This window comes from Varroa jacobsoni, unplaced genomic scaffold, assembly GCF_002532875.2.
Source record: "Varroa jacobsoni isolate VJ856 unplaced genomic scaffold, vjacob_1.0 contig02221, whole genome shotgun sequence".
In the NCBI taxonomy this organism is placed as follows: domain Eukaryota; kingdom Metazoa; phylum Arthropoda; class Arachnida; order Mesostigmata; family Varroidae; genus Varroa; species Varroa jacobsoni.
Window position 1 is genome coordinate 1 of NW_019214779.1, and position 20,366 is coordinate 20,366.

The 20,366-nt window shown below is 42.2% G+C and overlaps 1 protein-coding gene across 1 annotated transcript; it reads right to left on the bottom strand.

Annotated features, from left to right (window-relative positions):
• Positions 1–70: 70 nt before the first annotated feature.
• Fhos (Formin homology 2 domain containing) lies at positions 71–20,081 on the bottom strand (the record flags this gene model as incomplete). The annotated part of the gene is given in 12 exon segments (XM_022853875.2): positions 71–369; positions 1,217–1,418; positions 2,108–2,754; positions 2,966–3,407; positions 4,081–4,286; positions 5,456–5,662; positions 6,081–6,175; positions 6,467–6,640; positions 10,018–10,076; positions 10,517–10,626; positions 12,757–17,145; positions 19,327–20,081. Coding segments are annotated over 12 exon segments (6,857 nt in total), but the record flags the coding sequence as incomplete, so codon positions are not given.
• Between the last annotated feature and the right edge of the window lie 285 nt (positions 20,082–20,366).

Here is a 20,366-nt window from a genome sequence, read left to right on the forward strand (position 1 = left end):
AATTGTTAAACGGTGTTCACTGAGAGCCTTGGCTGTGTAATAGTGTATAACAAGAATACTACAGATGTACCTGAGGCGTGGCTCGAGCTCAGTAATGGACGACAGCGTCAGTAGGAAGTTTTCGGCATTGCCAAGCGGCACCTCTGGGTTGGCCATTTGAGCCTCGACGATTTTGTTCATCTCCTCAGCCGACGGTATCATCGTCGTAAGGATTTTCTCGATGCCTTCCCGGTTCATGACTGTGGAGTCCATTTTTAGGATCGCCGCCCGGATCGTCCGAGGATTTGGTAACTTTGTCATGCCGATGTTGATGGCATTCGATCGTTTCGCATCTAATACTGTAATCTCATTCCTTTTACCTTCTTGTTTCTGCAAAATATCGTAGCAGTAGTAGTAAGAACAGATACAAAGCAGTTCACAGTGAGATGCGCTTAACACCCGTTATTTACTCTGACGCGTCTCAAATATACGTATTAGCTGTATTTGAAACAGGAGTGTAGTAAGCTGACGTGCTACAATAAAAACGATGTGTTTTTCCTGGCAAAGCGAGGCTCCAGGCGCGTCAATTGTTTTACGCAAGTGAAGTAACGCCGTAATTAGAAATCTCTAAGGAAATAGGCCCCAAAACAACAGAAAATACCTCCAACTCCGCTTGCAAATCTATGTATTTTGAAATGGGAAAGTTTGCAAATAGACATTCAACCCTGCCAAACCTGTGGCTTGAAAACGCAACTCATCGACAAGTTAACAAATTATATACGAAGCGCATTTTCACAAGGATTATCTGTGAAGTCCGTCATGGTTATGGAGTAAGTGAGTCAAGTCTTCATGCTACAGTAGACAGCGGCATCCAGATATAACGGTACTCCAGATATAACGGCGGATTGTAGTCCAATAGGCGCTAATTACATTTGTAGTCTTATGAAGGGCCTACTTTTTTGTATTGTGTCGGCAAAGAGGCACGTAACGTTTTATTTCCCACTTATGGCTGTTGTGTGGCTCATTCTTGCAAATAACTCGCTCGATCAATTTAAAAACTAAGTGACTCCCCATATCGAATCTTGTAATCTTTTCTTCTTCGTAGCACAAGTTTAAAAAAAAATGAGTCAATTTATCAGTGAGGCGCTCCGAACTCCGGTGGTAATTCATCAGGTAGATCAATGGTTCACACTCTGCGGCTTTGATTACAATATTTAATTTTAAGCTTATGCCTTACCTGTTTCATAAGGTCTTTGGCTTTGTTTTCGAATAGCTCCTCTAGCTTGGCCGTGTCGATCTCTTCCGAACAGAGTTCATCCCATATCGTATGTTGCTTCTTAATACGAGCTAGAAGCATTCGATCTTCTTTAATTTCCTTCCAGAAGAGCTTAACTGTTTTTTTACTCTTCTGGATTGTTGGCTGTGCGCCGGGTTCATTCCTGCAGGACAGCCAAGGACTACTTTATTACGGCTTTATAATATCACTAAAATATAATCAATTCTAATTAAACTGGGGAAAATGGTGGATTCCCGTTCCGACTAACCTTTACTAAAACAAAAAGCCGAAACGGCGGTGATGAACCAATCTTGCATAGTCAAAACGCAAAGAAGCATTTAAACGCCGTGTTTTCAAAGAACAATTGCCTTCTCTTATTAGGGAAGCTCATAAGCGAAACGCTCGTGAGTATTAGAATGTGGCAAACGTCACATTCTATAAGTAGAGAATTAGTCTAAGCGTACTGCATTTGTGTAAAATACATACAGTTATGTTAATGTAATGAACTACTAAGTTTATTAAGCTACTTTCTATGACCATTTTGTAATTCTGTCATTGAATCTTTGTACGATCTTTTGCTCGCTGTATCGTAGTTACTAACAGCCTTAGTCCAGTATTGTACATCAGTCGTTTCCATAACTATATCTAGCTCGTTATGTCGCATAGCGTGTTTCTTGACAAAATCTCCGACACCGTATTTTTGGCACATCGACGGTACAGCTGTAGCAAACCCTAAACTTTTTCTTTTTTTATATAATGTACTTGTTTTATATAATATAATTTTTATATAATACTTTTATTGAGAACACCTTACAACTAAGGTGGAAAAGTGAAAACTAGCAATTTACTTACTTGCTAGAAGCCCATGGAAGTTGGCTTGAGGAGTGTTGCTTTTGTTGAAGGAAAGGCGGGGTAGTTTTACGGGGCCCCGTGGCTCCGAATGGAGGCGCTTCGAATAGAGCCTGTGAAGGTGCTCGTGCGCCAAACGGTGGAGGAAAAGTCGGAGGAGCTCCGGGTGGTGGTGGCGGGGGAGGAGGTCCGCCAAAACCAACGCCAAATGGTGGTGGCGGTGGCCCGTCCAAACCGTCCATCGGCGGTGGAGGAGGTGGAGTGGATCCACTTACAGCGAAGGGAACCCCGTCCTCGTTAAGCACTGTTACGTCATCGTCTTCGCTGAGGTCTGTGAAGTCGAAGTCATTAATAAATAGAGGCCTCCTGACGGACTTGATGAAGTCTTGCCATTGCACCGGGCTTCCGGATTTCCAGAGCATATCCTGCAGAATGCTGTCTTTTTCAAAGCAGTTAAACTTCTGTAGGTTATTAGAGAACTGGTTACGATTGGGTGGTGGAACTTTTCCTAGGCTAATAGGAGGAGGCCGTTGTCTGAAGCTTGGCTGAGAAGCTGCGTACGGAGGCTGCCGGGAAGGGATAACGGGCGCATCAAGCGATGTTGGTGGTCGCATCGGCGGGTAGCTGGATAGTTTCTCTGCAAGCGCTTGCTAAACTCCGATACACGGATATATGTAATAATTAAATATTTGTAATTTCTTTCGAAATATTCCTTGGGATATAAATTGTGTTTTCTGAGGACTTTTATCTCATTTGTCTATTGCCTTTTTCCCTAAAATATAGAAATAAAGCTTGCACAGCTTTAAATGACAAAGAAGTTACACTACTGTATGCTAAAAGTAAACACCAAGCCTCCGCTACCTGTTGCTGTTGATATCCAGCTGAAGCAAGGTTTCTGGCTTGATGTTCGGGTATTTTGGGGATGTTCTCTTGCGCGTGATGAAGTGCTGAAAGATCAATTAATTGTCGCCGAGGAACCTCTTGTCTAAGGGGCGCATCGCCGGCTTCCTGCTCCTGAATCGTTTGTTCAAAAATATTCTTAAACTGGCGAACGTTCGCTGACGGTTGCGCTCCCTGTTCGCATATGTCCATTGGTTCATCGTTTTCATCCCGGAGATAGTCTCGCATCTTATGATCATCCTTCCAACGTCTCATTGCTGGTGTCAGATCATTATCAGTGAACGCCGTATCTTCTACCGACCGTATGAGATTTTGAAGGAGGGGGGAAGGCTTAACTTTTGTAGGAGGGCCATCGTTCGGATTGTGTCGACGGCTCTTTCGAGAGGGGTTCTGCTTACGGTTTCTGCAACGTGCGTGTGAATTAATTCTATAGTCAGTAAAAAGAAGTACAATGATGATTCAGTATATTTAGAAACTCGACGTTTAAATATATTAATTCTATGATTCCCCATTTTGCTGATACTAATCGATAGCCGCAATCGATTTTGAGTTTTGTGTGAAACAAAGATTATAAACATAGATTTATGCTTTTTGTGTAAATGTATTTATTTGTTATACAGGAAACGTGTACTTAGTGTAACTAGCATATATTTGTATAGTATAAAATGTATCATTTTAATCCCTAAATTAAATACCTCAAAATTTATTGAAACACAGCACGAGGCCTGCTCCAGGGAGGCCAACAATGTATGACGACGTCTCCAAAACGATCAGGCTCAAACGCGTTTTACTGCCAAGAGCTTCTACATAACTTTTCTTATTTTAAGCAACTTGTCCCATCTTTTTAGCTCGAGTTAGATATGCAGAAGTATAACGTTTGGGTTATTTATAGAATTTTTATGTCACGCAGCTACTGGTACCCTTAGGATGAGCACATCAATACACTTATGTATAATACGCGTGATATTTTAGATAGGTATTTGTTTTCACTTACAAGTACATACTTGTTATTTTGTTTAATAGATAACATCATAACTCTAATCCCAATAGAGATGAAACACTTCGTAGGCACTAACCTGACGCAGGCCGGAACCTTTGTGTTAGGTGTCGTGATTCCATCTTCTAGTCTCAGAATGTTTTCGTAAAGTTGCAGCTGCTGTAAAAGCTCGTTGTCAACACCCTGTTTTGACAAGTAGAATTGCACAACGCGCTCCATTCCCATTTCTTCGAGAGAATCTACTATATCGTAATAGGTGTCCTGGTCAGGAACGCCGTCCAAGGTCTAGAACAGCACACAACAACCGCGTTATATGTTCTCCAATATTTGCACGAAAATTTACATTGGTAATATACCTGCTGTACTCGTCGCAGAAATATCCAAAAGTCGAACTTTGATAACTATTGGCATTAACAAATTGACAATGCAGGAACAAATACGAGCTTTTTGCATATAGCGTGGTCTATCAGGACGTATACTAAATGATTTGGAAGAGTTACAGTGCTGCCAATGAGTGCATCATTTTAATAGAAGACTCCTCGGCCAATATAAAATCCTAAATATTAGAAGATTAGTACCCTTGCAAACCTCAGACCTGTACAAATGGATCCGTCGCTTCCATCAAATCGATGCCCTTCGGCTCCAGAGTGAAAGCTAACGAAGGTCTCGAACCATCCGTTAAGCACAACTGCAATCTTCTACGGCAGTCTATAGGATACTCAATTAGTTGGAGTTCATCTTTCTTTTTAAACTAAAACACTATCCTATTTTGTTCCGGCCATAATCGAACAGAAAATTATCCTGTTCGAAAACAAATCCAACAGGCGATGTAGCACTCTCGAGTTTCACTGGGGCACTGGTAAGCGTATAGACTCGCTCCAAGTTAAGACTGTGGGCAAAAAGCTGCGGCCATAACATTTTGTGGTGGTCGCCCTTCGTCTTGAGAAGCAGTCGACTCTTTTGCTAGATATCGACTCGTTCTGTGAGCGTCACAGATAAGCAACTATTAGGTAACGTAATACACGGTCTGCAGTAATTTATTTCCTTTCCTATTTAGTAAAAATCATGGTTACTGTCAGTTACTATGACATGACGAGCAAATAAATAACAGAGCAGTTGGTACTGGGGGCTGTTAGAAAACAGCAGGTTCGCGCCAATGCTCAAGGCACTTATACAAATTGCGCACAACAAAAGGATTATTAACAAATGAACGGGGTATACGTGCCCTGCGGAACGTTACTACATTTTCAGGACCTTCATCCACGGGTCAGAGCGGCCGGAACCGCTACATTTCTTTAGGCTAAACTATTTCACAACACGTATAATTATATAATAGAAAAGATGATTTTACAAAATATTGCGTTGTATTTATCGAAATGTACCAATAGTGAGTTTACTTTCAAGTGGAAGTTCGGCAACTTTGAACTGTCACACGGCAGGGGCTTACGGTTTACCTTATTAATGAGAGACATTGCGAAGATAAGCAGCTCCATATCGGCGTTATCCCTTTGCGAAAGGATCTTCATCACACTTGCCCAGGGTTTTAGGCCATGCGTCTGCTGCACGCGGTACATCGCACGCAACAGCTGTAAACAGTTGGTATCTGTATATTCGAAGAAAACAAGAAGGAGTTTGAGGGCAGCTTTCACAACCAATCGATACTGCAATTGAAAGACGCACAATGATTTTTTTTAACTTTAAACTTAGAATTATATCGGAACATAGGGTCAGTTTTACAATAATTCTAACTTCACAGTTTGTAGATTCATCAATGCCAAATAGTATCAACGGTGCCCTTATTAAAGGTATCTACTGATCTTATTTTTCTAACATCGTTTCTTAGATGTATACTTGCAGCACAAAGACAATTTATATTGTCGATTATATCTATGCTACGTTAACGCTTCTTGCAAATCTCTACTCACGCTGAGACTTCTTTATATAAGTAAACCGAGATAAAAAAAAAAAAAAAATTATCTCTTCAGATATGATCAGAACGCATTCTCGGAATATTGTAATGTATATGAGGTGCTAAAAGAAGTCATCTTGGTTGCTTTGGCCAAGAAATCCTGTACTTACATTCGACTGGGTCAGAAGATAAAGCCATTGAATTGTCTGGTTATGCCTAATTACTCCGTGCATACCATCCACGTAAAGCATTATTTGCCCCAGAGCTACCACAAGGAGAAAAGAAAGGACAAATAGACCCATTTACCATTGTAAGGCAAAGAAGTAGATGCATTAATTCAGTTACATTGAGACTGAGAATTTCATTTATTTTGAACACACGGCATGTATGATATATCGAACAATATCGTGATTTAGAGTGTTGAGCTCTTGATGGACTCTTTGCAGACAAGATAACTTAGGTAGAAATTCTTCAAGCGAACGACGCTTAGTTATTATACTGCTGATTTAGTTATTTCTGATGAGTAACTTTCAGTTTTGGTATTAACTTCACATACCTCTAAGGATATAGTTCTGATAATTGTGGTCAGAATTCTGGCCAATCTTAACGAGAACGTCCAGTCCTCGGTTTTCAACAAACGCGTGCACCAGGTCCTTATCATCCTGGAACACTTGCTTCAGGGCAAACAGCGCGCGCCGTAGGTCACGACCATTTGAATTCATCAGTTTCTCTGTACCGGAATCGCAATGCTTAGCTTTGCTTAAAGGACAAATGAAACTAAAAGTATCTAAAGAAAAAACTATTATTCAATTCTATTATATATTATAGTCATCGTAGGATGTACTCAGCTTTAATTTTATTCTTTAAGATCAATTGATTAATCTGACCCATTTAAAGGATACTACCTAATGGATGAAGCTCGTCTGAGTTCATGTCGAATGTGATTTTTTCCGACAACGAGCGATCATTTTGATGCCGCTTTCCATGCCGTTTTTGCAACCTTATGTACTCTACGTTACAACTTTATGTACACTAAACATTAATAGGCGTCCAACTAAACATATGTAAGTAACATACTCAAGTTTCACTCTTAAATATTCAACCTATTATGTGTCGATACGGATACACAAACTTGAACTCCCGTACTTTGAATAACAGGCGCAATTTTTTTCGTTCCGTTAACCACATTACTGGTGTTGAACGCAAGTGAACTGGCATAGGAAGAAATCTGATGAAAGGGTCCGTCTAGATCAGGTCTATGGTTGTCTAAAAATCTGTTACAAACTCTGAGGTGTATTTCACTCATAATACTCTCTCTGTATTCTGTGTCGAAATTGTTCCTTTGAGACACTTATTACAGCAGTTTAAGCTCGAAGACATGCGTTTGTGTGAAATGTCGCACGCGTACACCAATTGCACGATTGCTTCGGTCAACAGGACGAAAACAGTCGTCGGAGTGAATGGGTAGAATTGATTGACGGGTCAAGGCCTGTACGACGTAAGTGACAACGATCAGTACGGGAACGATATCGTAGATTTGATGATTGTTGAAGTGTTCAATGGTCCCTAGCCGTATGTCGTAAGAACAGGGATGACTGTGCTAGAAAACATGTGCTGTTTCTCTACGTTAAACTTTGCGAAGCTAACGCAGTCAGCTTTAATGAATCACCTCTGCTTATGAAAAGACCGTCGCATGAAATATAAATGATAAGCAAAAAAAAGAAAGAAGTTGCTAGTAGAAGTTAGTAGTAAGAAATTATTCGTTAGCACGGACCAGATCCGTGGGTTTCAACAAAAGCGGGATTTTCCTAGTTCTATAGAAGTTTGCTATGGTCATGTTCGATCGACGCGTTTTTAGGCCAACCCGTTTGAATGTTTTAAATAGAAATAGCATTTTCTTTTAAAGTGTATTAGAGTTTGGGGGGTTTCTATAGTTAGCCTCAATTCATTAAGCGATGCCCATATATACATATATAGGCATCGCTTAGACTAGCCGCCTTTACTTGGGCAAAGACTGCTAGGCGTGGTATTTTCAGCCCCGCGTACACCTTTTTTCCCGATGAATCATTGTTAATTATTCTAACTAGTAAAACTGCGAGCTCGTCTCGGGCGAAGCGCTAGATTAGATCTCATCAGGATTACGTGGTAGGACACCGTAGTCTTACGTATATCATATTTTATTGATTTAAGTTAATTGATTTAGGTCAGTCAATTAATTCGTCTAGCCTTAAAGAGAACACAGCTATTATTATGCCTGTATATATGCAACCGAGCAGAGACTTTGCTGTTGTTAGTTATATCCGTGGCTTAGTCTCAACTGAGAGATTACATTTGCATATCATTCGTATCATTTTATTTGCCTAGTAAACGCAAAATCAACGGGTTCTAGAAAAACGTTAATTTAATCAGGTAACACATTTTTATTATTGCCATGGGTTTTAGTTCAGAGTGATATGACCCAATTCTTCTCAACCTACTTTCTGTTTTTCTATCTCCGTGAACAGCCGAGCCGACCACTGAATGGTCTCATGTCAACAGCGTCTTTTGTCGCTGAGTGCTAATTTACTTCACACGGGCACGCTTACAAGATGGTAAATTTATCGGTCCTGTTGGCAAATAGAATAGTAAGGCCAAAGGGTCCGTATACCGATATTGTTAAACTACATGAGTGTTCTTGTTTTTTGTTTTATAGAGATTTTTGCCGTCTAAAGACGTATATGCCACCCATACCGGGTATAGGCGATTACATATAAATGTAATTATGAACAACTTCGGCAAAACAACCATTTCTTCTTAATAGCCTTAGTAAGAGACTAGAGAAAACCTCATTACAATGGAATTTAATGAGTGAAATGTGACAATTATTTATGTAAACGTTATGTCTCACATTTTTTTTTTACTACTCATCTAAATAATACGAACGCACATAGCTGACCAATAAATAAGTTGCAATGGCCTTTTAAGCAGCACGATGTCCTAGACAGCTTCGGAAAAAATAGGACGTTTTAGAACCGTGAAATCGAACTGAATTACAAACGAGAATCTCCAGTGCAAAATGTTTCTTTTCTATGAAGCGAATTGATAGCAGCCAGACTAATTCTGAGGGAAGAAACGCTAACAGAGCAAAAAAAGAGGATGCATTGCGTTCTCTCACAAAGGATTGTGTCTCACTTTCTTGACATAATAAAAAAGAAACAGGTCTTCCTTATGGAATAGATTAAAGAAGCTCTTTCTAATAACCGAGTTAGCTGTTCGACATAATCCAACTAAGAGTAGCTAAAATTGAGGCATTACCGAGTCACTGACACAGTGATACGAGCGACAGGGAGAAGAGACCACACTTTGTCTACTAGCCTTAGGACGGTTCCGTTTTGTCATGGATTAACATTCTTATGCATGATCATGTTCTCAGGAAAATGAGATGTTCGGAGTAGCAACAGATCGGCACATCTTTCTCGTAGGGGCAAACAATATATATTCCATTACGGTATATACCGTGGCAAGACTACAAATCGACACTAATCGAACAGAACACCGCCCGTCTTTTGATAAGACGGTTACGGATAGAAAATAAAGTCAAAAGTTATCTATGCAAATTAAGCTATACTACTGAACAAATGCATCCGTTCCATATATGAATTGTTTGGAGAGTGATGGCAATTTCTCTTTTCATTTTTTTTCTTTCCATTTCTATTTTTCAGTTTCAGGTATTCAAATGTTATGTATGGTTGAAAATTCCTCCAATCGCGTTTTCACTGTTTCATTCAAACCACAAAATTTTCTCTATTTCTTAGGCTTTAAGGCTTCTAATTAAAAAATAGCCTGTTCGGCATTTTATCACGGGCAAGAAGTTGCCAAAAAGATCTACAATAAAGGTAATAAAGACCGGGGCCCCATAACTGCGAACACTACGAAATTTGGGCAAAGTTCTAACTAAGCCAATTTCAAATGGTGTATAACACCCGGCGGTCAAATCGAAAATGAAAAAAGAAAGCCGAGCACTAATGTGCTATTTTCGGCTATATATATATATATATATATGAATTATACGTTGAGTAATAAATTAAATTAATAAAATTTGACTATATAAAAAATAGGGTCACTTACCTATGATGGCATGAACACGAACGGGCAGCTGGCTTCTAAGAACTATCGACGCATCTTCTCTATGGAATTAAGTGCTCCCGGTTATTATAACGGGTTTTGGTGTTTCCATACACATAGTCGCCTCTCAACACGACGCTGCTTTTAAAACTACCCAAAAGGTCTATTTTCCCAATTTGCATTGCACGCTTCGTCTCGTCTTCCATATAAAAGACATACGAGGCTTGATAAAACATTGTTATGAGAAGTATCTATAAAAATGGCATCTGGACGTTTTGCTATTGTTTAACACAACGTTATACATTTTGCACGCAGATGCTCAAAAGCTCTATGTTACAGAAGCGAAATAGTAGAGGCCGTAAAGGCTTCAGCTCGAAGGTTTATTCGGCCAGATTGTCCCATAACGTAGAACAAATGACTCATAAATATCTGTTGTAGTACTATTTGTCATGATATTCTGGCTGTAGTTCAGGATTTAGCGTAAAGTAGGTGTCTCACAAACCTTTCGAAGGCTGCGAACTCGTCTCTCTGTTGTTCGATTGACGAGTCCAAATCTAAATACGTTCCTGCTTCTTCCGAATGACGGTACAATTGTAGACAACTATCATCCACCTGTAACAGGCGACATCTAGATCGTGATTCCCTTTCACCACATTCTAATCTTTGCCTAATCAATATCGTATACTATGAGAATCTATCTAAGGAAATTAGATGGCTGCAAACTTGTCTAGTTTATATGTATTAAGCTCTAACGCAAGTGCAGTTGCAAAAGTGAGGTATCTTGAACATCTTCTTGCGAAGCTCGTTCGCTATGAACGGGTACGGCTTTCTAGAAATCCAGTGGTCAATATATAATATGTAACCAAATGCATGCATAACACATATCCATTTACGAACTCACTACGGTCTCTACATCGACACTTATTAGCACATCACGCCAAGTATTAGACATGTTTTTTTCACAAAAACATTTTCCACCTTGTGTGGAGCATGAAGAAATCGATGCAGAGCGGTAAGTTGCGTGTTGAGGGGCATGAACACGTTAAAGGTGAAAGCAGACGCTAGAGATAACGGCGGTTGGGGAGCACTCGACGCCGTCCCGAATGGATCGGCATCGTCAATATATTGAACTTTGCACGTAAACATTGTGGATAGGTTCTAGCGAGAACTTTAAACTTGAAGAATCCGTTGGCAAACGGGCGAAACTACAACACCGAGACAGGTAGAGCGACCATTGGCTCGAACAGGAATTTCACTTGGCGCAGGTGTCCGGAACGACAAAGTCTTGTCTAATAGGTCGTTCAGAAATACTGGACAGCCCGTGGGCATCTAGCGACAACAGAAGCACAAAATACGGCACTCGATCGCTGGCTCGTGCAAAGTCACGTGAGCCGACATCACGCCGCTGTTCCCCTCAGTCCCACAGGAGAAAAACTATGGAATTGAACAGAGTGAAACTTTACGAAGAACACAGGCAACTGCATGATAATATGGGCGTATGTGTCTATGCACGTGTGGCGGAAATTAAACAAGAGGGTAAGAAGTATTAAGGGAGGAAGAAGGAGAAGTAATAATAGAAGTCAGTGAAAGAAGGCTAACAAGTGGAAGACATGAAAGGAAAAAAGGACTCCCACACGCTAAGCGACGCCTAGTGACCGCACGGTGACGACATCGCCGGTTTATCTGAAAGTATAAATAGCCGACCGCATTGTAAGCCTCGACATAGGGTTAAGCGAGTGGATGGGGTTGAGGGTAAGGTATAGGACCATCGGGCATCCGCAACTAAAGGTGGAGGTCAGTAGTCGAAGCACCGTAGAGGCTGCGGTCCCAGCTGAGTCAGAATGCGAGCGTGGCTCGACAAGAACGATCTGGAGAGGGCGAACAAAAGGAAGAGTGGCTGTGGGTTTGTTTGTATGTTTGACTGGCGCGGTAAACGTGAGTGCAGCGATCGTAGTTGTGGCATAGTAGCAGTAACGACTGCTCAGAGCAGAGTGGTAAGCGCCGAACACCGGGCGGCGGCGATCTGACCACTATACAAAACAGCGGCAACACCTAGCTGGCTGGCGTTCATCGGAGGGACGACGGGCTCGGCCCTCTAAGATGTTGCCAGATTCAACATTGAGTGCCATTCGTTTATTGCGTTGTTTGCACTGGTTGATTGAGACCATACATAACTAAGCCTTGTGATACATTTTGGTCTTCGCGTAATCGCATGTCGGACCACAACCGTCACTACGATTGGCTCGGTGTCACAGGGCGAACGACTTGGGCAGAACCTACCGGCACATCACAGCCGGTGCATGCATTATGTATAAAAGGATAATGAAACACGCAAGGTTTTTGGTTTCGAATATTAAGGGCAACCGTTCTAGTTGACATAGACCAGGAGAATGGTTCAGTTTCTTTAGATGGAAGCTCTTTGTTCTTTTGCTGGCCTGTGCTAAGCATTTGTCTCTGCAAGTCTCAACGGATTCAGAAAGAGATTTATTAGGGTCCCATATAAGAAAATAATCACTCTTTATTCAAGAGATTTCCAGTAGCCACTTGTTATCCCCAGGGTTCTAACTGTTGGCGATATAGTTCTATAAATACTTGGTTATCCTACTCGAGACGACTATCGGCAGCATGCTCAATACGCAGTTTAATTACAGTTAGTGGAGTACAAAACAGAGAAGAAAATTATTTGACAATATAAATGATTCCAATTGTGATTATATTCTATATAATAATGGCTTCACTCGCCTTACTGACGATGCCCTGTCCCTTCGGCACTTCACGAATGCGAATCGCACTACTATCGTATTCCTCGATTTTTGGTAAGAGCTCAGATTTCATTGAGTCTTTAGGTCCATGGACTTTGACCTGTGACGCTTCAATTTTGAAGAACGACATTGCATCTTGTCCCTTTTCAAACGGACACATAGAGGGGCTCTCAGGACCAAGAATGTCATCGATATCTACCAGGTTGCCAATGAAGCTGCTGGGTCTATTTATCTGCGGTCTTGAGGACGACTTCTTGATCTGCGATAGCGATTCGACATTCTGGAGTGTTTCGTTGTCGAACTTAGTTTCCATTGCGTCGAAACTGTCACTGTCGCAGAACTCCAAGAATGAATCGATATCTTTGAAGGTACCAATAAACTGGCTTTTGCCTTTGCGCACTGAAGCATCTTGGCGTCTTGGTGCGCGTGGAGTTTGGTTGCTTTTCTGGTGCTTCTGCTGATTTGTCTGTAGCGACGCATGTGCGACTGAAGTGTCAGCAGAGAGCGCTACGTTGAATCTTTGAACGTCATTCTGCTTAAATGGACCAGATGTTATTGATTGTTCGTTCGGCGAGCCAGTGCGTGCCGTTTGAGGAATTGAAGAAGCCATTCCCTGAACCTCCTGGTGAATTACCCAACAGGGCCGGGATTCTGACGAAGAGCGATCGCTACGGAACGAGCTCGATCTTTGAGACTGTTGAAATGGAGCATTCCCCTCTTTGTCGATCTCTATTTGAGGCGGATTTGACATGACGGCCTTACTAGCCTTTGCTACATCCTCAGATCTTGGACGCTGCTTTTGCGATGGATGCCTATGATGCTCTTCAGCCTTGCGCCGCATTTGCTCTTTCTGCTGTTCCAGATACTGAAGGAGGTCCGCCTCCGTTTTGGAAATAGTTGGCTGTGAGCTCTGGTTGTCTTGTTGAACTATACTGTTGGGGCGACTTTTGTGCTCGCTAAAGGGTGATGTTCCTTTGGGCCTCGATTCATCGTTACCTTCTCTCGAACGGCGCTTAACGAGCTCTTTTCGACGAGCTGGTATTCCAACCACCTCATAGTCACTAGAACTGACATCACCTTCTTGTTGAAGGCGCAAGATTTGAGCTGGCTTTTTTGGTAAAAGCGCGTGATTAAATTGAATGTTCTCGTAAACTTCGGACTCAGTATCAGTAGCACTCTGCCTTTTATATATCGACTTGTAGGGTCGAGGCGTCCGTAGCAAGAATGGGACAGGCTCAGATTCCTGCCAAAGAGTGATTTTCGGTTTTTCAACTTTGTTATTGCAGGGGTCCGAGCGGTCTGAACTAACTATGCCTGTACCTGAACTTGGAGTTCTGTTATAAAGTGGCTTGGACTGGTACTTGAATTTCTGAACCTTCAAATCGTTTTCTTTTAGCTTTGTTGTGTTGATTATCTCGGACGATCTTGCGAGCCCTGGTGGCTCCTGAGCAAAATCTGGATGTAGTTGAGCTTGACTTGAACTTGACCTCTGGATGTCAGTTTGTCTAGCATTATTCGTGACGGTTTCTGCAGAATGTGATTTTTGTATTAGCAATGGAACTGTCAATTCAACCGAACCAACAAATTCCCTGTCCTCAACTCGTGGTGAACTTTCAGACTTTTTAAGTGAATACACAACATCCTGCGGCCTGTTCAGCGAAGGAATTTTAATAAATGCTGGCCGCGAGATTGTATTATGATCTGTAGTTGCCTGAGTATCATTTGAACCTTTGAAAACAACTGTCGCACTCTTTTCGATACCGTAAGAACCTGACTCGGATGTGCTTGAAGCCTTTTCCTGTTCTTCCTGCTGAGTTTTTGGCGTTGAAGGTGTCCTGATAATCGCTTCGTCGACCATTTCAAAATCGCCCTGGAGCTCTTCTTCACATTCGGTGTCATCTTCAGCTCGGGCCAAAGGCGCTTTTTCTTTGAGGGAATCGCCAAGTTCTTGCAGCCTATCAACACTTTGCAGTTCCTGCGGGGATGGTGCTCGGTCTTCTAGTGTGTTGCCTCGTGAAAATCGCTTTCGGCGGAATGCTCTTCTGACTTGGGAGTGATCTTCTTCCTCCTCGTTTGACGAACTTTCTGAATCGCCCTTCAAACAAGAAGATGATGAGGTCCGTTTCACGTCGTGCTTATGGATGCTTCGCTGTGAGTGGCTTTTAAAGACTTCGCGACGAGACGAGCCTTCACATTCGGAATCCTCAGTTGACGATTGAAGAATCTCTGTGTCAGACTCCTTTTCCATCGGTTTTCCAGCGCGACGTAGGGCTTTTCGCTTTGCCTTTTGCATTTTCAAATATTCTTCTCGTTCTTTCTCAGTAAGATTCATATTTAAAACGGACTTTCTAAAGTCTTTATTAGTATTAGCTAGTTGTTGCTTTTCATATTCTATAGTTTCGTTTGTGGCGGTTTCGTAAACGTGCTCTTTGCTTTTCTGGTTTTCCCGTGTATCTTCCCTGCTCTTTCGACCCTCGTTAGAGTCCTCATAACTTTTTGGGTTTTCGCGGATTTCGTCTTTGTTTTTGCGAGACCTTATCTCCCGAGAGGGTCGTTTGCCCTCGGAGTTTGCGTCAGGAGAAGCTGACTTTCTGGAAATCGCGGTCTGAGGTGGCCATTGGGGTTCGGTAATTTTCTTCGGTGACGTAGGTGAGCTTTGAGGTGATTGGCCAGGGATAGGTCGAGAAAGTTTATTATTGGCTGTTATGCTCGCAGCGGAAGGTGTTGTTGCTGTAGAAAACTTTCCGTAGTAGGCGTAAGCCGGAACCGTATCAGTCGGAGACGCTTTCGACTGAGTGGTTTTCTCCGGGAATTGAATCTTTAAATTGGGGGCAAACGCCTTTTTGATATCCTGCGATTCGACCTGCACAGATGCACAAAGTTTGCCCACCGGGAAACGTTTCTTTGCTGGCTTCTGAAGTCTGCCTATTGAAGAAATCATATTCTCATCTTCCGGCCGATTCGTGGTTGACGGCGAAGTTGACCGACAAACTAAATACTCGATTTTCTCTTCATTATCACTATCGGACTCCTCGGACTCAGAATTAGAGAAGTCAGCAGGTGCTAGATTAGGCTTTGGTTCAGGTGTTTTGTATGACGATACTCTTGATAAACCGTTGTAAGGTGACCAGTTTGGCGGAACGTAGTAAATTCGACGATACGGTGTTTCAAAAGGTTGGAAGGTTGTACTTGGCCGCCACGATGGAGGTAGAGTGGGTTTTGGGGCTAGACTAAACTGCTGAATAGCCTGCGTCACAGAACTGAGCTCGCTCCCAAGTCGAGATGCCTCGCAAGAACTTTGTCGTGCAAATGGCGAAGGAGAACGGCTTTGGGAGGCACCTATAGACCTGTCTGATTGGTATCCACCAGAACAATTTACTGTATTACCTCGTCGAGGTGGCACATCGCTTGAAGAAAGTGCACTTTTATAGTCTCGATTAAACGGCGAGGGTAAACTAATTTCTGAGCGCTCTGAACCATTCAGAGATTTACCTCGTCGGGGAAACCCATAACCAGTGATCCTTTCGTTCTTCTGATTATATTTTCCCAAAGCAGAGTCTTGTCTCTGAGGGAAAGACTGTGCAGGAGTACCCACCAGGATAGCCCGTTCTCCTACGGAACCCTGTCGCTGTAGAGGCGGACGATTCCCAAAATAAGCGCTCTGGTAATCCTTCGGGTTATCATATCGGGATTGTTCGCCGTTAGAATCTTGTTTTTGGAGGTTTGTCCTGCTTCCGAAATTCGCAGTCTTCTGCTCTCGCGATCCGCCGCTGTCTTGGCGTTGACATTGCCTTTGAGAAAACGACGCTTGCCTCTGGTATCCACCACGATTTGGTGACTTATCTCTTTGCGAAGACACTGGATCTGGTCGTGTAAGATTTGTTTTCGAGCTATATGGAGAGGTGCATTTGTCTCCAATTGGCGGTTTATACGAGTTATACACCGATCGTGAGCATGAAGGCGACCGATCGTAACTGCCGTTCTGGATCCGTCCATAATCATTGTTATGTGATCCTTTAGCATCTGAAGCATATCCGCTTCTGCTAGCGTCGGACGCATATCCACCGTTTGCTTTCGGCATAAATGATTTCTTATTATCAGAAGTATGACCTGATGCGTGAACCGTGTCCGACACATTGCTCGATTTGCTATGGTCTGATGTGTAACCAGGGGTAGCTGGCTTCCTGTAATCGTATCCTGAAGTTGATCCCGTATTTTTTGATGCGTTCACAGCACTCTGATATTTGTTAGCAATTGAAGAAGTGGGTGAAGCCAACGCAGCACTAGGCCGGTAACTACTGGGGCTACCAAAGCTCAAGCTGTTGAACTGTGAGCTAAATGAGGGTGAAGTAGTACGCCGATACGGGGACTGGAACGAAATATAGGAAATGTTATATACTTCATTTAAAATTATTGTACAAAAATGATTGGGCATTGTATGATACTGTTTGTGGCATTTTTCATCGGTTAATACAAATCAAGCTATTCCTACTTATCGTTTCTCCAGTTATTTATCTAAGAAGCGAGAACGATCTGAATTTACATGACGTATAGTTAGCTCCTCGGCCAGCAGTGCAGCATAGAGTCGACGTTAGCCCGCCATTATAGAAACGCATTGTCAATTCGTAAACGATTTTATGACCGCAATCTGTTCACCTGATCGAAGCTCTATTTATGAAACATTACAAACTATATAGATGTGAGCGGTAACTAGGTTTCGCCCATCGTTTATGTATCTCTTTCAGTTACTAGCGATGGTAAAGTGCGCAATATATCGAGAGAATGTGGCTTCAGCGTTTTTGAAACCGGAAACTGGTCGTTTAACTTTATTACTTCGCAAACTATGAAACTTATGTCTCACCATCCAGACTTAAGACTGCAGGGATTTTGAGATATAAAATTCGTCTAGTAGATCTGTTACTGCTGCTCCTGTATAAAGGCTCGTGTGTTTTATGCAGGACTGCCTGGCAAGGGCGAATAGACTAGAGTCATATATGTGCGAAAGCATCGACAGCCGGTTAGCTCAGATCCGCGGTTACAATAGCGTGGTAAATAGATAGTGTTAACAACGCAAGATTTGGGACCTTTTTAGCAGTGCAACGTAGTATGTATATATATATATATATATATATATAGGTAACTCAATTTAAAGATCCGCTCAAGCCGACCGCTTAGCAGAAATAGTTGTTTGCATTTCTGTTCATTAAATATCTTTTGTAGGTCAATAGCTTTCGTCTATTTAAAAAACTCTGTCCTATTCGGTATTATTGGTGTTATGCAGCGTAAATATTAGCTCGTAAAATATCCTGTGCCGCAACTTTTTGATTGGAAAACCCGAATCAAATGACCCATGTTGTTACCTAACGTAGTCCGATATATAAATGTACGCAGGAGACGAGCCTTGCATATACGCAACATAGTCAAGCTAAACCGTATTAAAGGGGCGAAGAAGCACAACTTTATTAAAATAAAGTGACTCAAAGCACCCTTCCTAATAAATAGGTGAGTTAAATCCCCCAAAAGGTAGGAATATTTTAGCGTACAGAGCTACCTAACAGTTGCATTAGAATTATCGTACAGCGTCAACGTATCGTACTCCCTATGGCAACATTATGTAAAAGTTATTCCGTACAACACAACGTAAGTTTCAATCTGTGATTCAAAATCAATACTTAGAAGTTAAGCTTTACAATCCTAGATGAAATACTTTCAAAAAAGATCAAAACGCTAGTTGGGCAACCAGCGTCTTTAAATTTGTGCTGACGTTAGTCTTGTACCAAATGTCGCGTATTCCCGTTAAAAAATTCTCCCCTTTTAACATATATCAAATTGATTATTAAATACAATCCGTCCAATTACGATTTAATAGCAGTGCTCGTTTTCGTCAATAATTAGTATTTGCTTTTGCCAGGTGCATATAAAGCATGGCACAGTGAACGTGACTGGACATGACTCTGAGCTATGTGCGTAAAAGAATCGGGTCTGACGTTATCGAATCTGTACTAACTAGTGGTCATGATACGAACATCTATCAGACACTTTAATTCTCTACCCCAACCCAATCAGACGCTTCTCGTTATGGGACTAACGACTGCTAGTCGGAGTGCCTGCTTACTGCATCGTTTCCAGCGCAATCTAACGGTTCTTTTGGGGGACAGAGGGCTATGTCGTCGACCTATTTTACGACGTGTTTCAACAGAATACGTATTCCTCAGGCGTCATGTACGTGGGCTGCTTACAACACCTTGTTCGATGAGATATCCGAATATCCATAATGGCAGGGTACCATTTTGTGCTAGGCAGATATATATCTGCGTAAATTCGAAATACAGAAAATCACAGGAATCTTATAAAGTGATAGATTGTTACTGCTGTTGCGACACTACTGTTGACTGTTCTACTCGTCCTGCATAGATATATGTTGTTTCTTTAGCATAATCAGGTCACAAGTACGGATTTCATCCTAATACGGGAACTCTGACAACAACATAGCAGAGACCTAGAAAATACGATAATCGAACATTTTTATATGATCTCTGCCGGTACTCACGTAATAACCTCCGTATCGATTCGACATGTTTACTGTTTCTGATGAACACTCGCGAAGTTCAGATGAAGACGACAGATTAGTCACTGTATTGAGTTGGATATCCACCGATCACTTAGGCAACATACATATTATCGGGCTCACGGAACTTGGAATCAAACAACAACTAATATACGACTATAGCATAATCTGACGAGCATAGTGGTCGACAACTGGGCAATTTAAGTTAAAATATAAACTGTGTAAAATTTTCTTTTTTCTTCGATATCCTCTTGGGTTTTTTGTTTTTCTAGTCGGACAGAACTAATTCAAAACATATGTACGCGGCTAATTTTGACAACACATGCTGACCGGCAAAGCCGAACAATGCTGGGTTCCGGTGTCGGTTTGAGCTTGGTCCTGTCGCAGAGAGGGCTGCTAGGTCCAGGCGGATGGCCCGCCCTAGGAAACGAAGGGCTGGTCCGATCAGAGGATCTCTTCTTGCTTAAGTAGCGTTGCCTTTTTGCCTAACAGCTTAGCATCAGTGGTTCTACGAGCCTGCAACAAGCAAATCTCATCGCTAATACTGACTTTGCAGTTACATTCAGTTCAGCTTTCAAGAAATACGCCGTCACATGTAAAGATGTTAGCGGAATTGTGTTGTGCGACATCCTTTACCGTTGCAGCGATTACCGACTGCGAATGGCCATGTGAACTATAGGTAAAGCAGACGAAAGCCCATAGAGCATCAACATCAGCGTCCGCGACAGGCCTGCAAGCACCAAAGAACTACTGCGGTTGCAGTAGCAGGCCGAGTTGTTTGCTCCCACAGTTTCCTTTAAACCCATATTAAACCACTAGAATCTCCTTCACATCCTGGCGGCGATAGCAAGCATTGCCAAACAACGGGGCGGCGTGAAAAGATGAGAACGCTGCTTGCTACCCAGTTTGTCTAGAAATGTAGTTCTGGGCATCGACAAGCCAGCCGGCCAGGCCTGCCGGGGGACCCACCAGCCGGTGATGACCGATGCACGCAGACACCGGTACTAGCCTAGTGGCTTCGA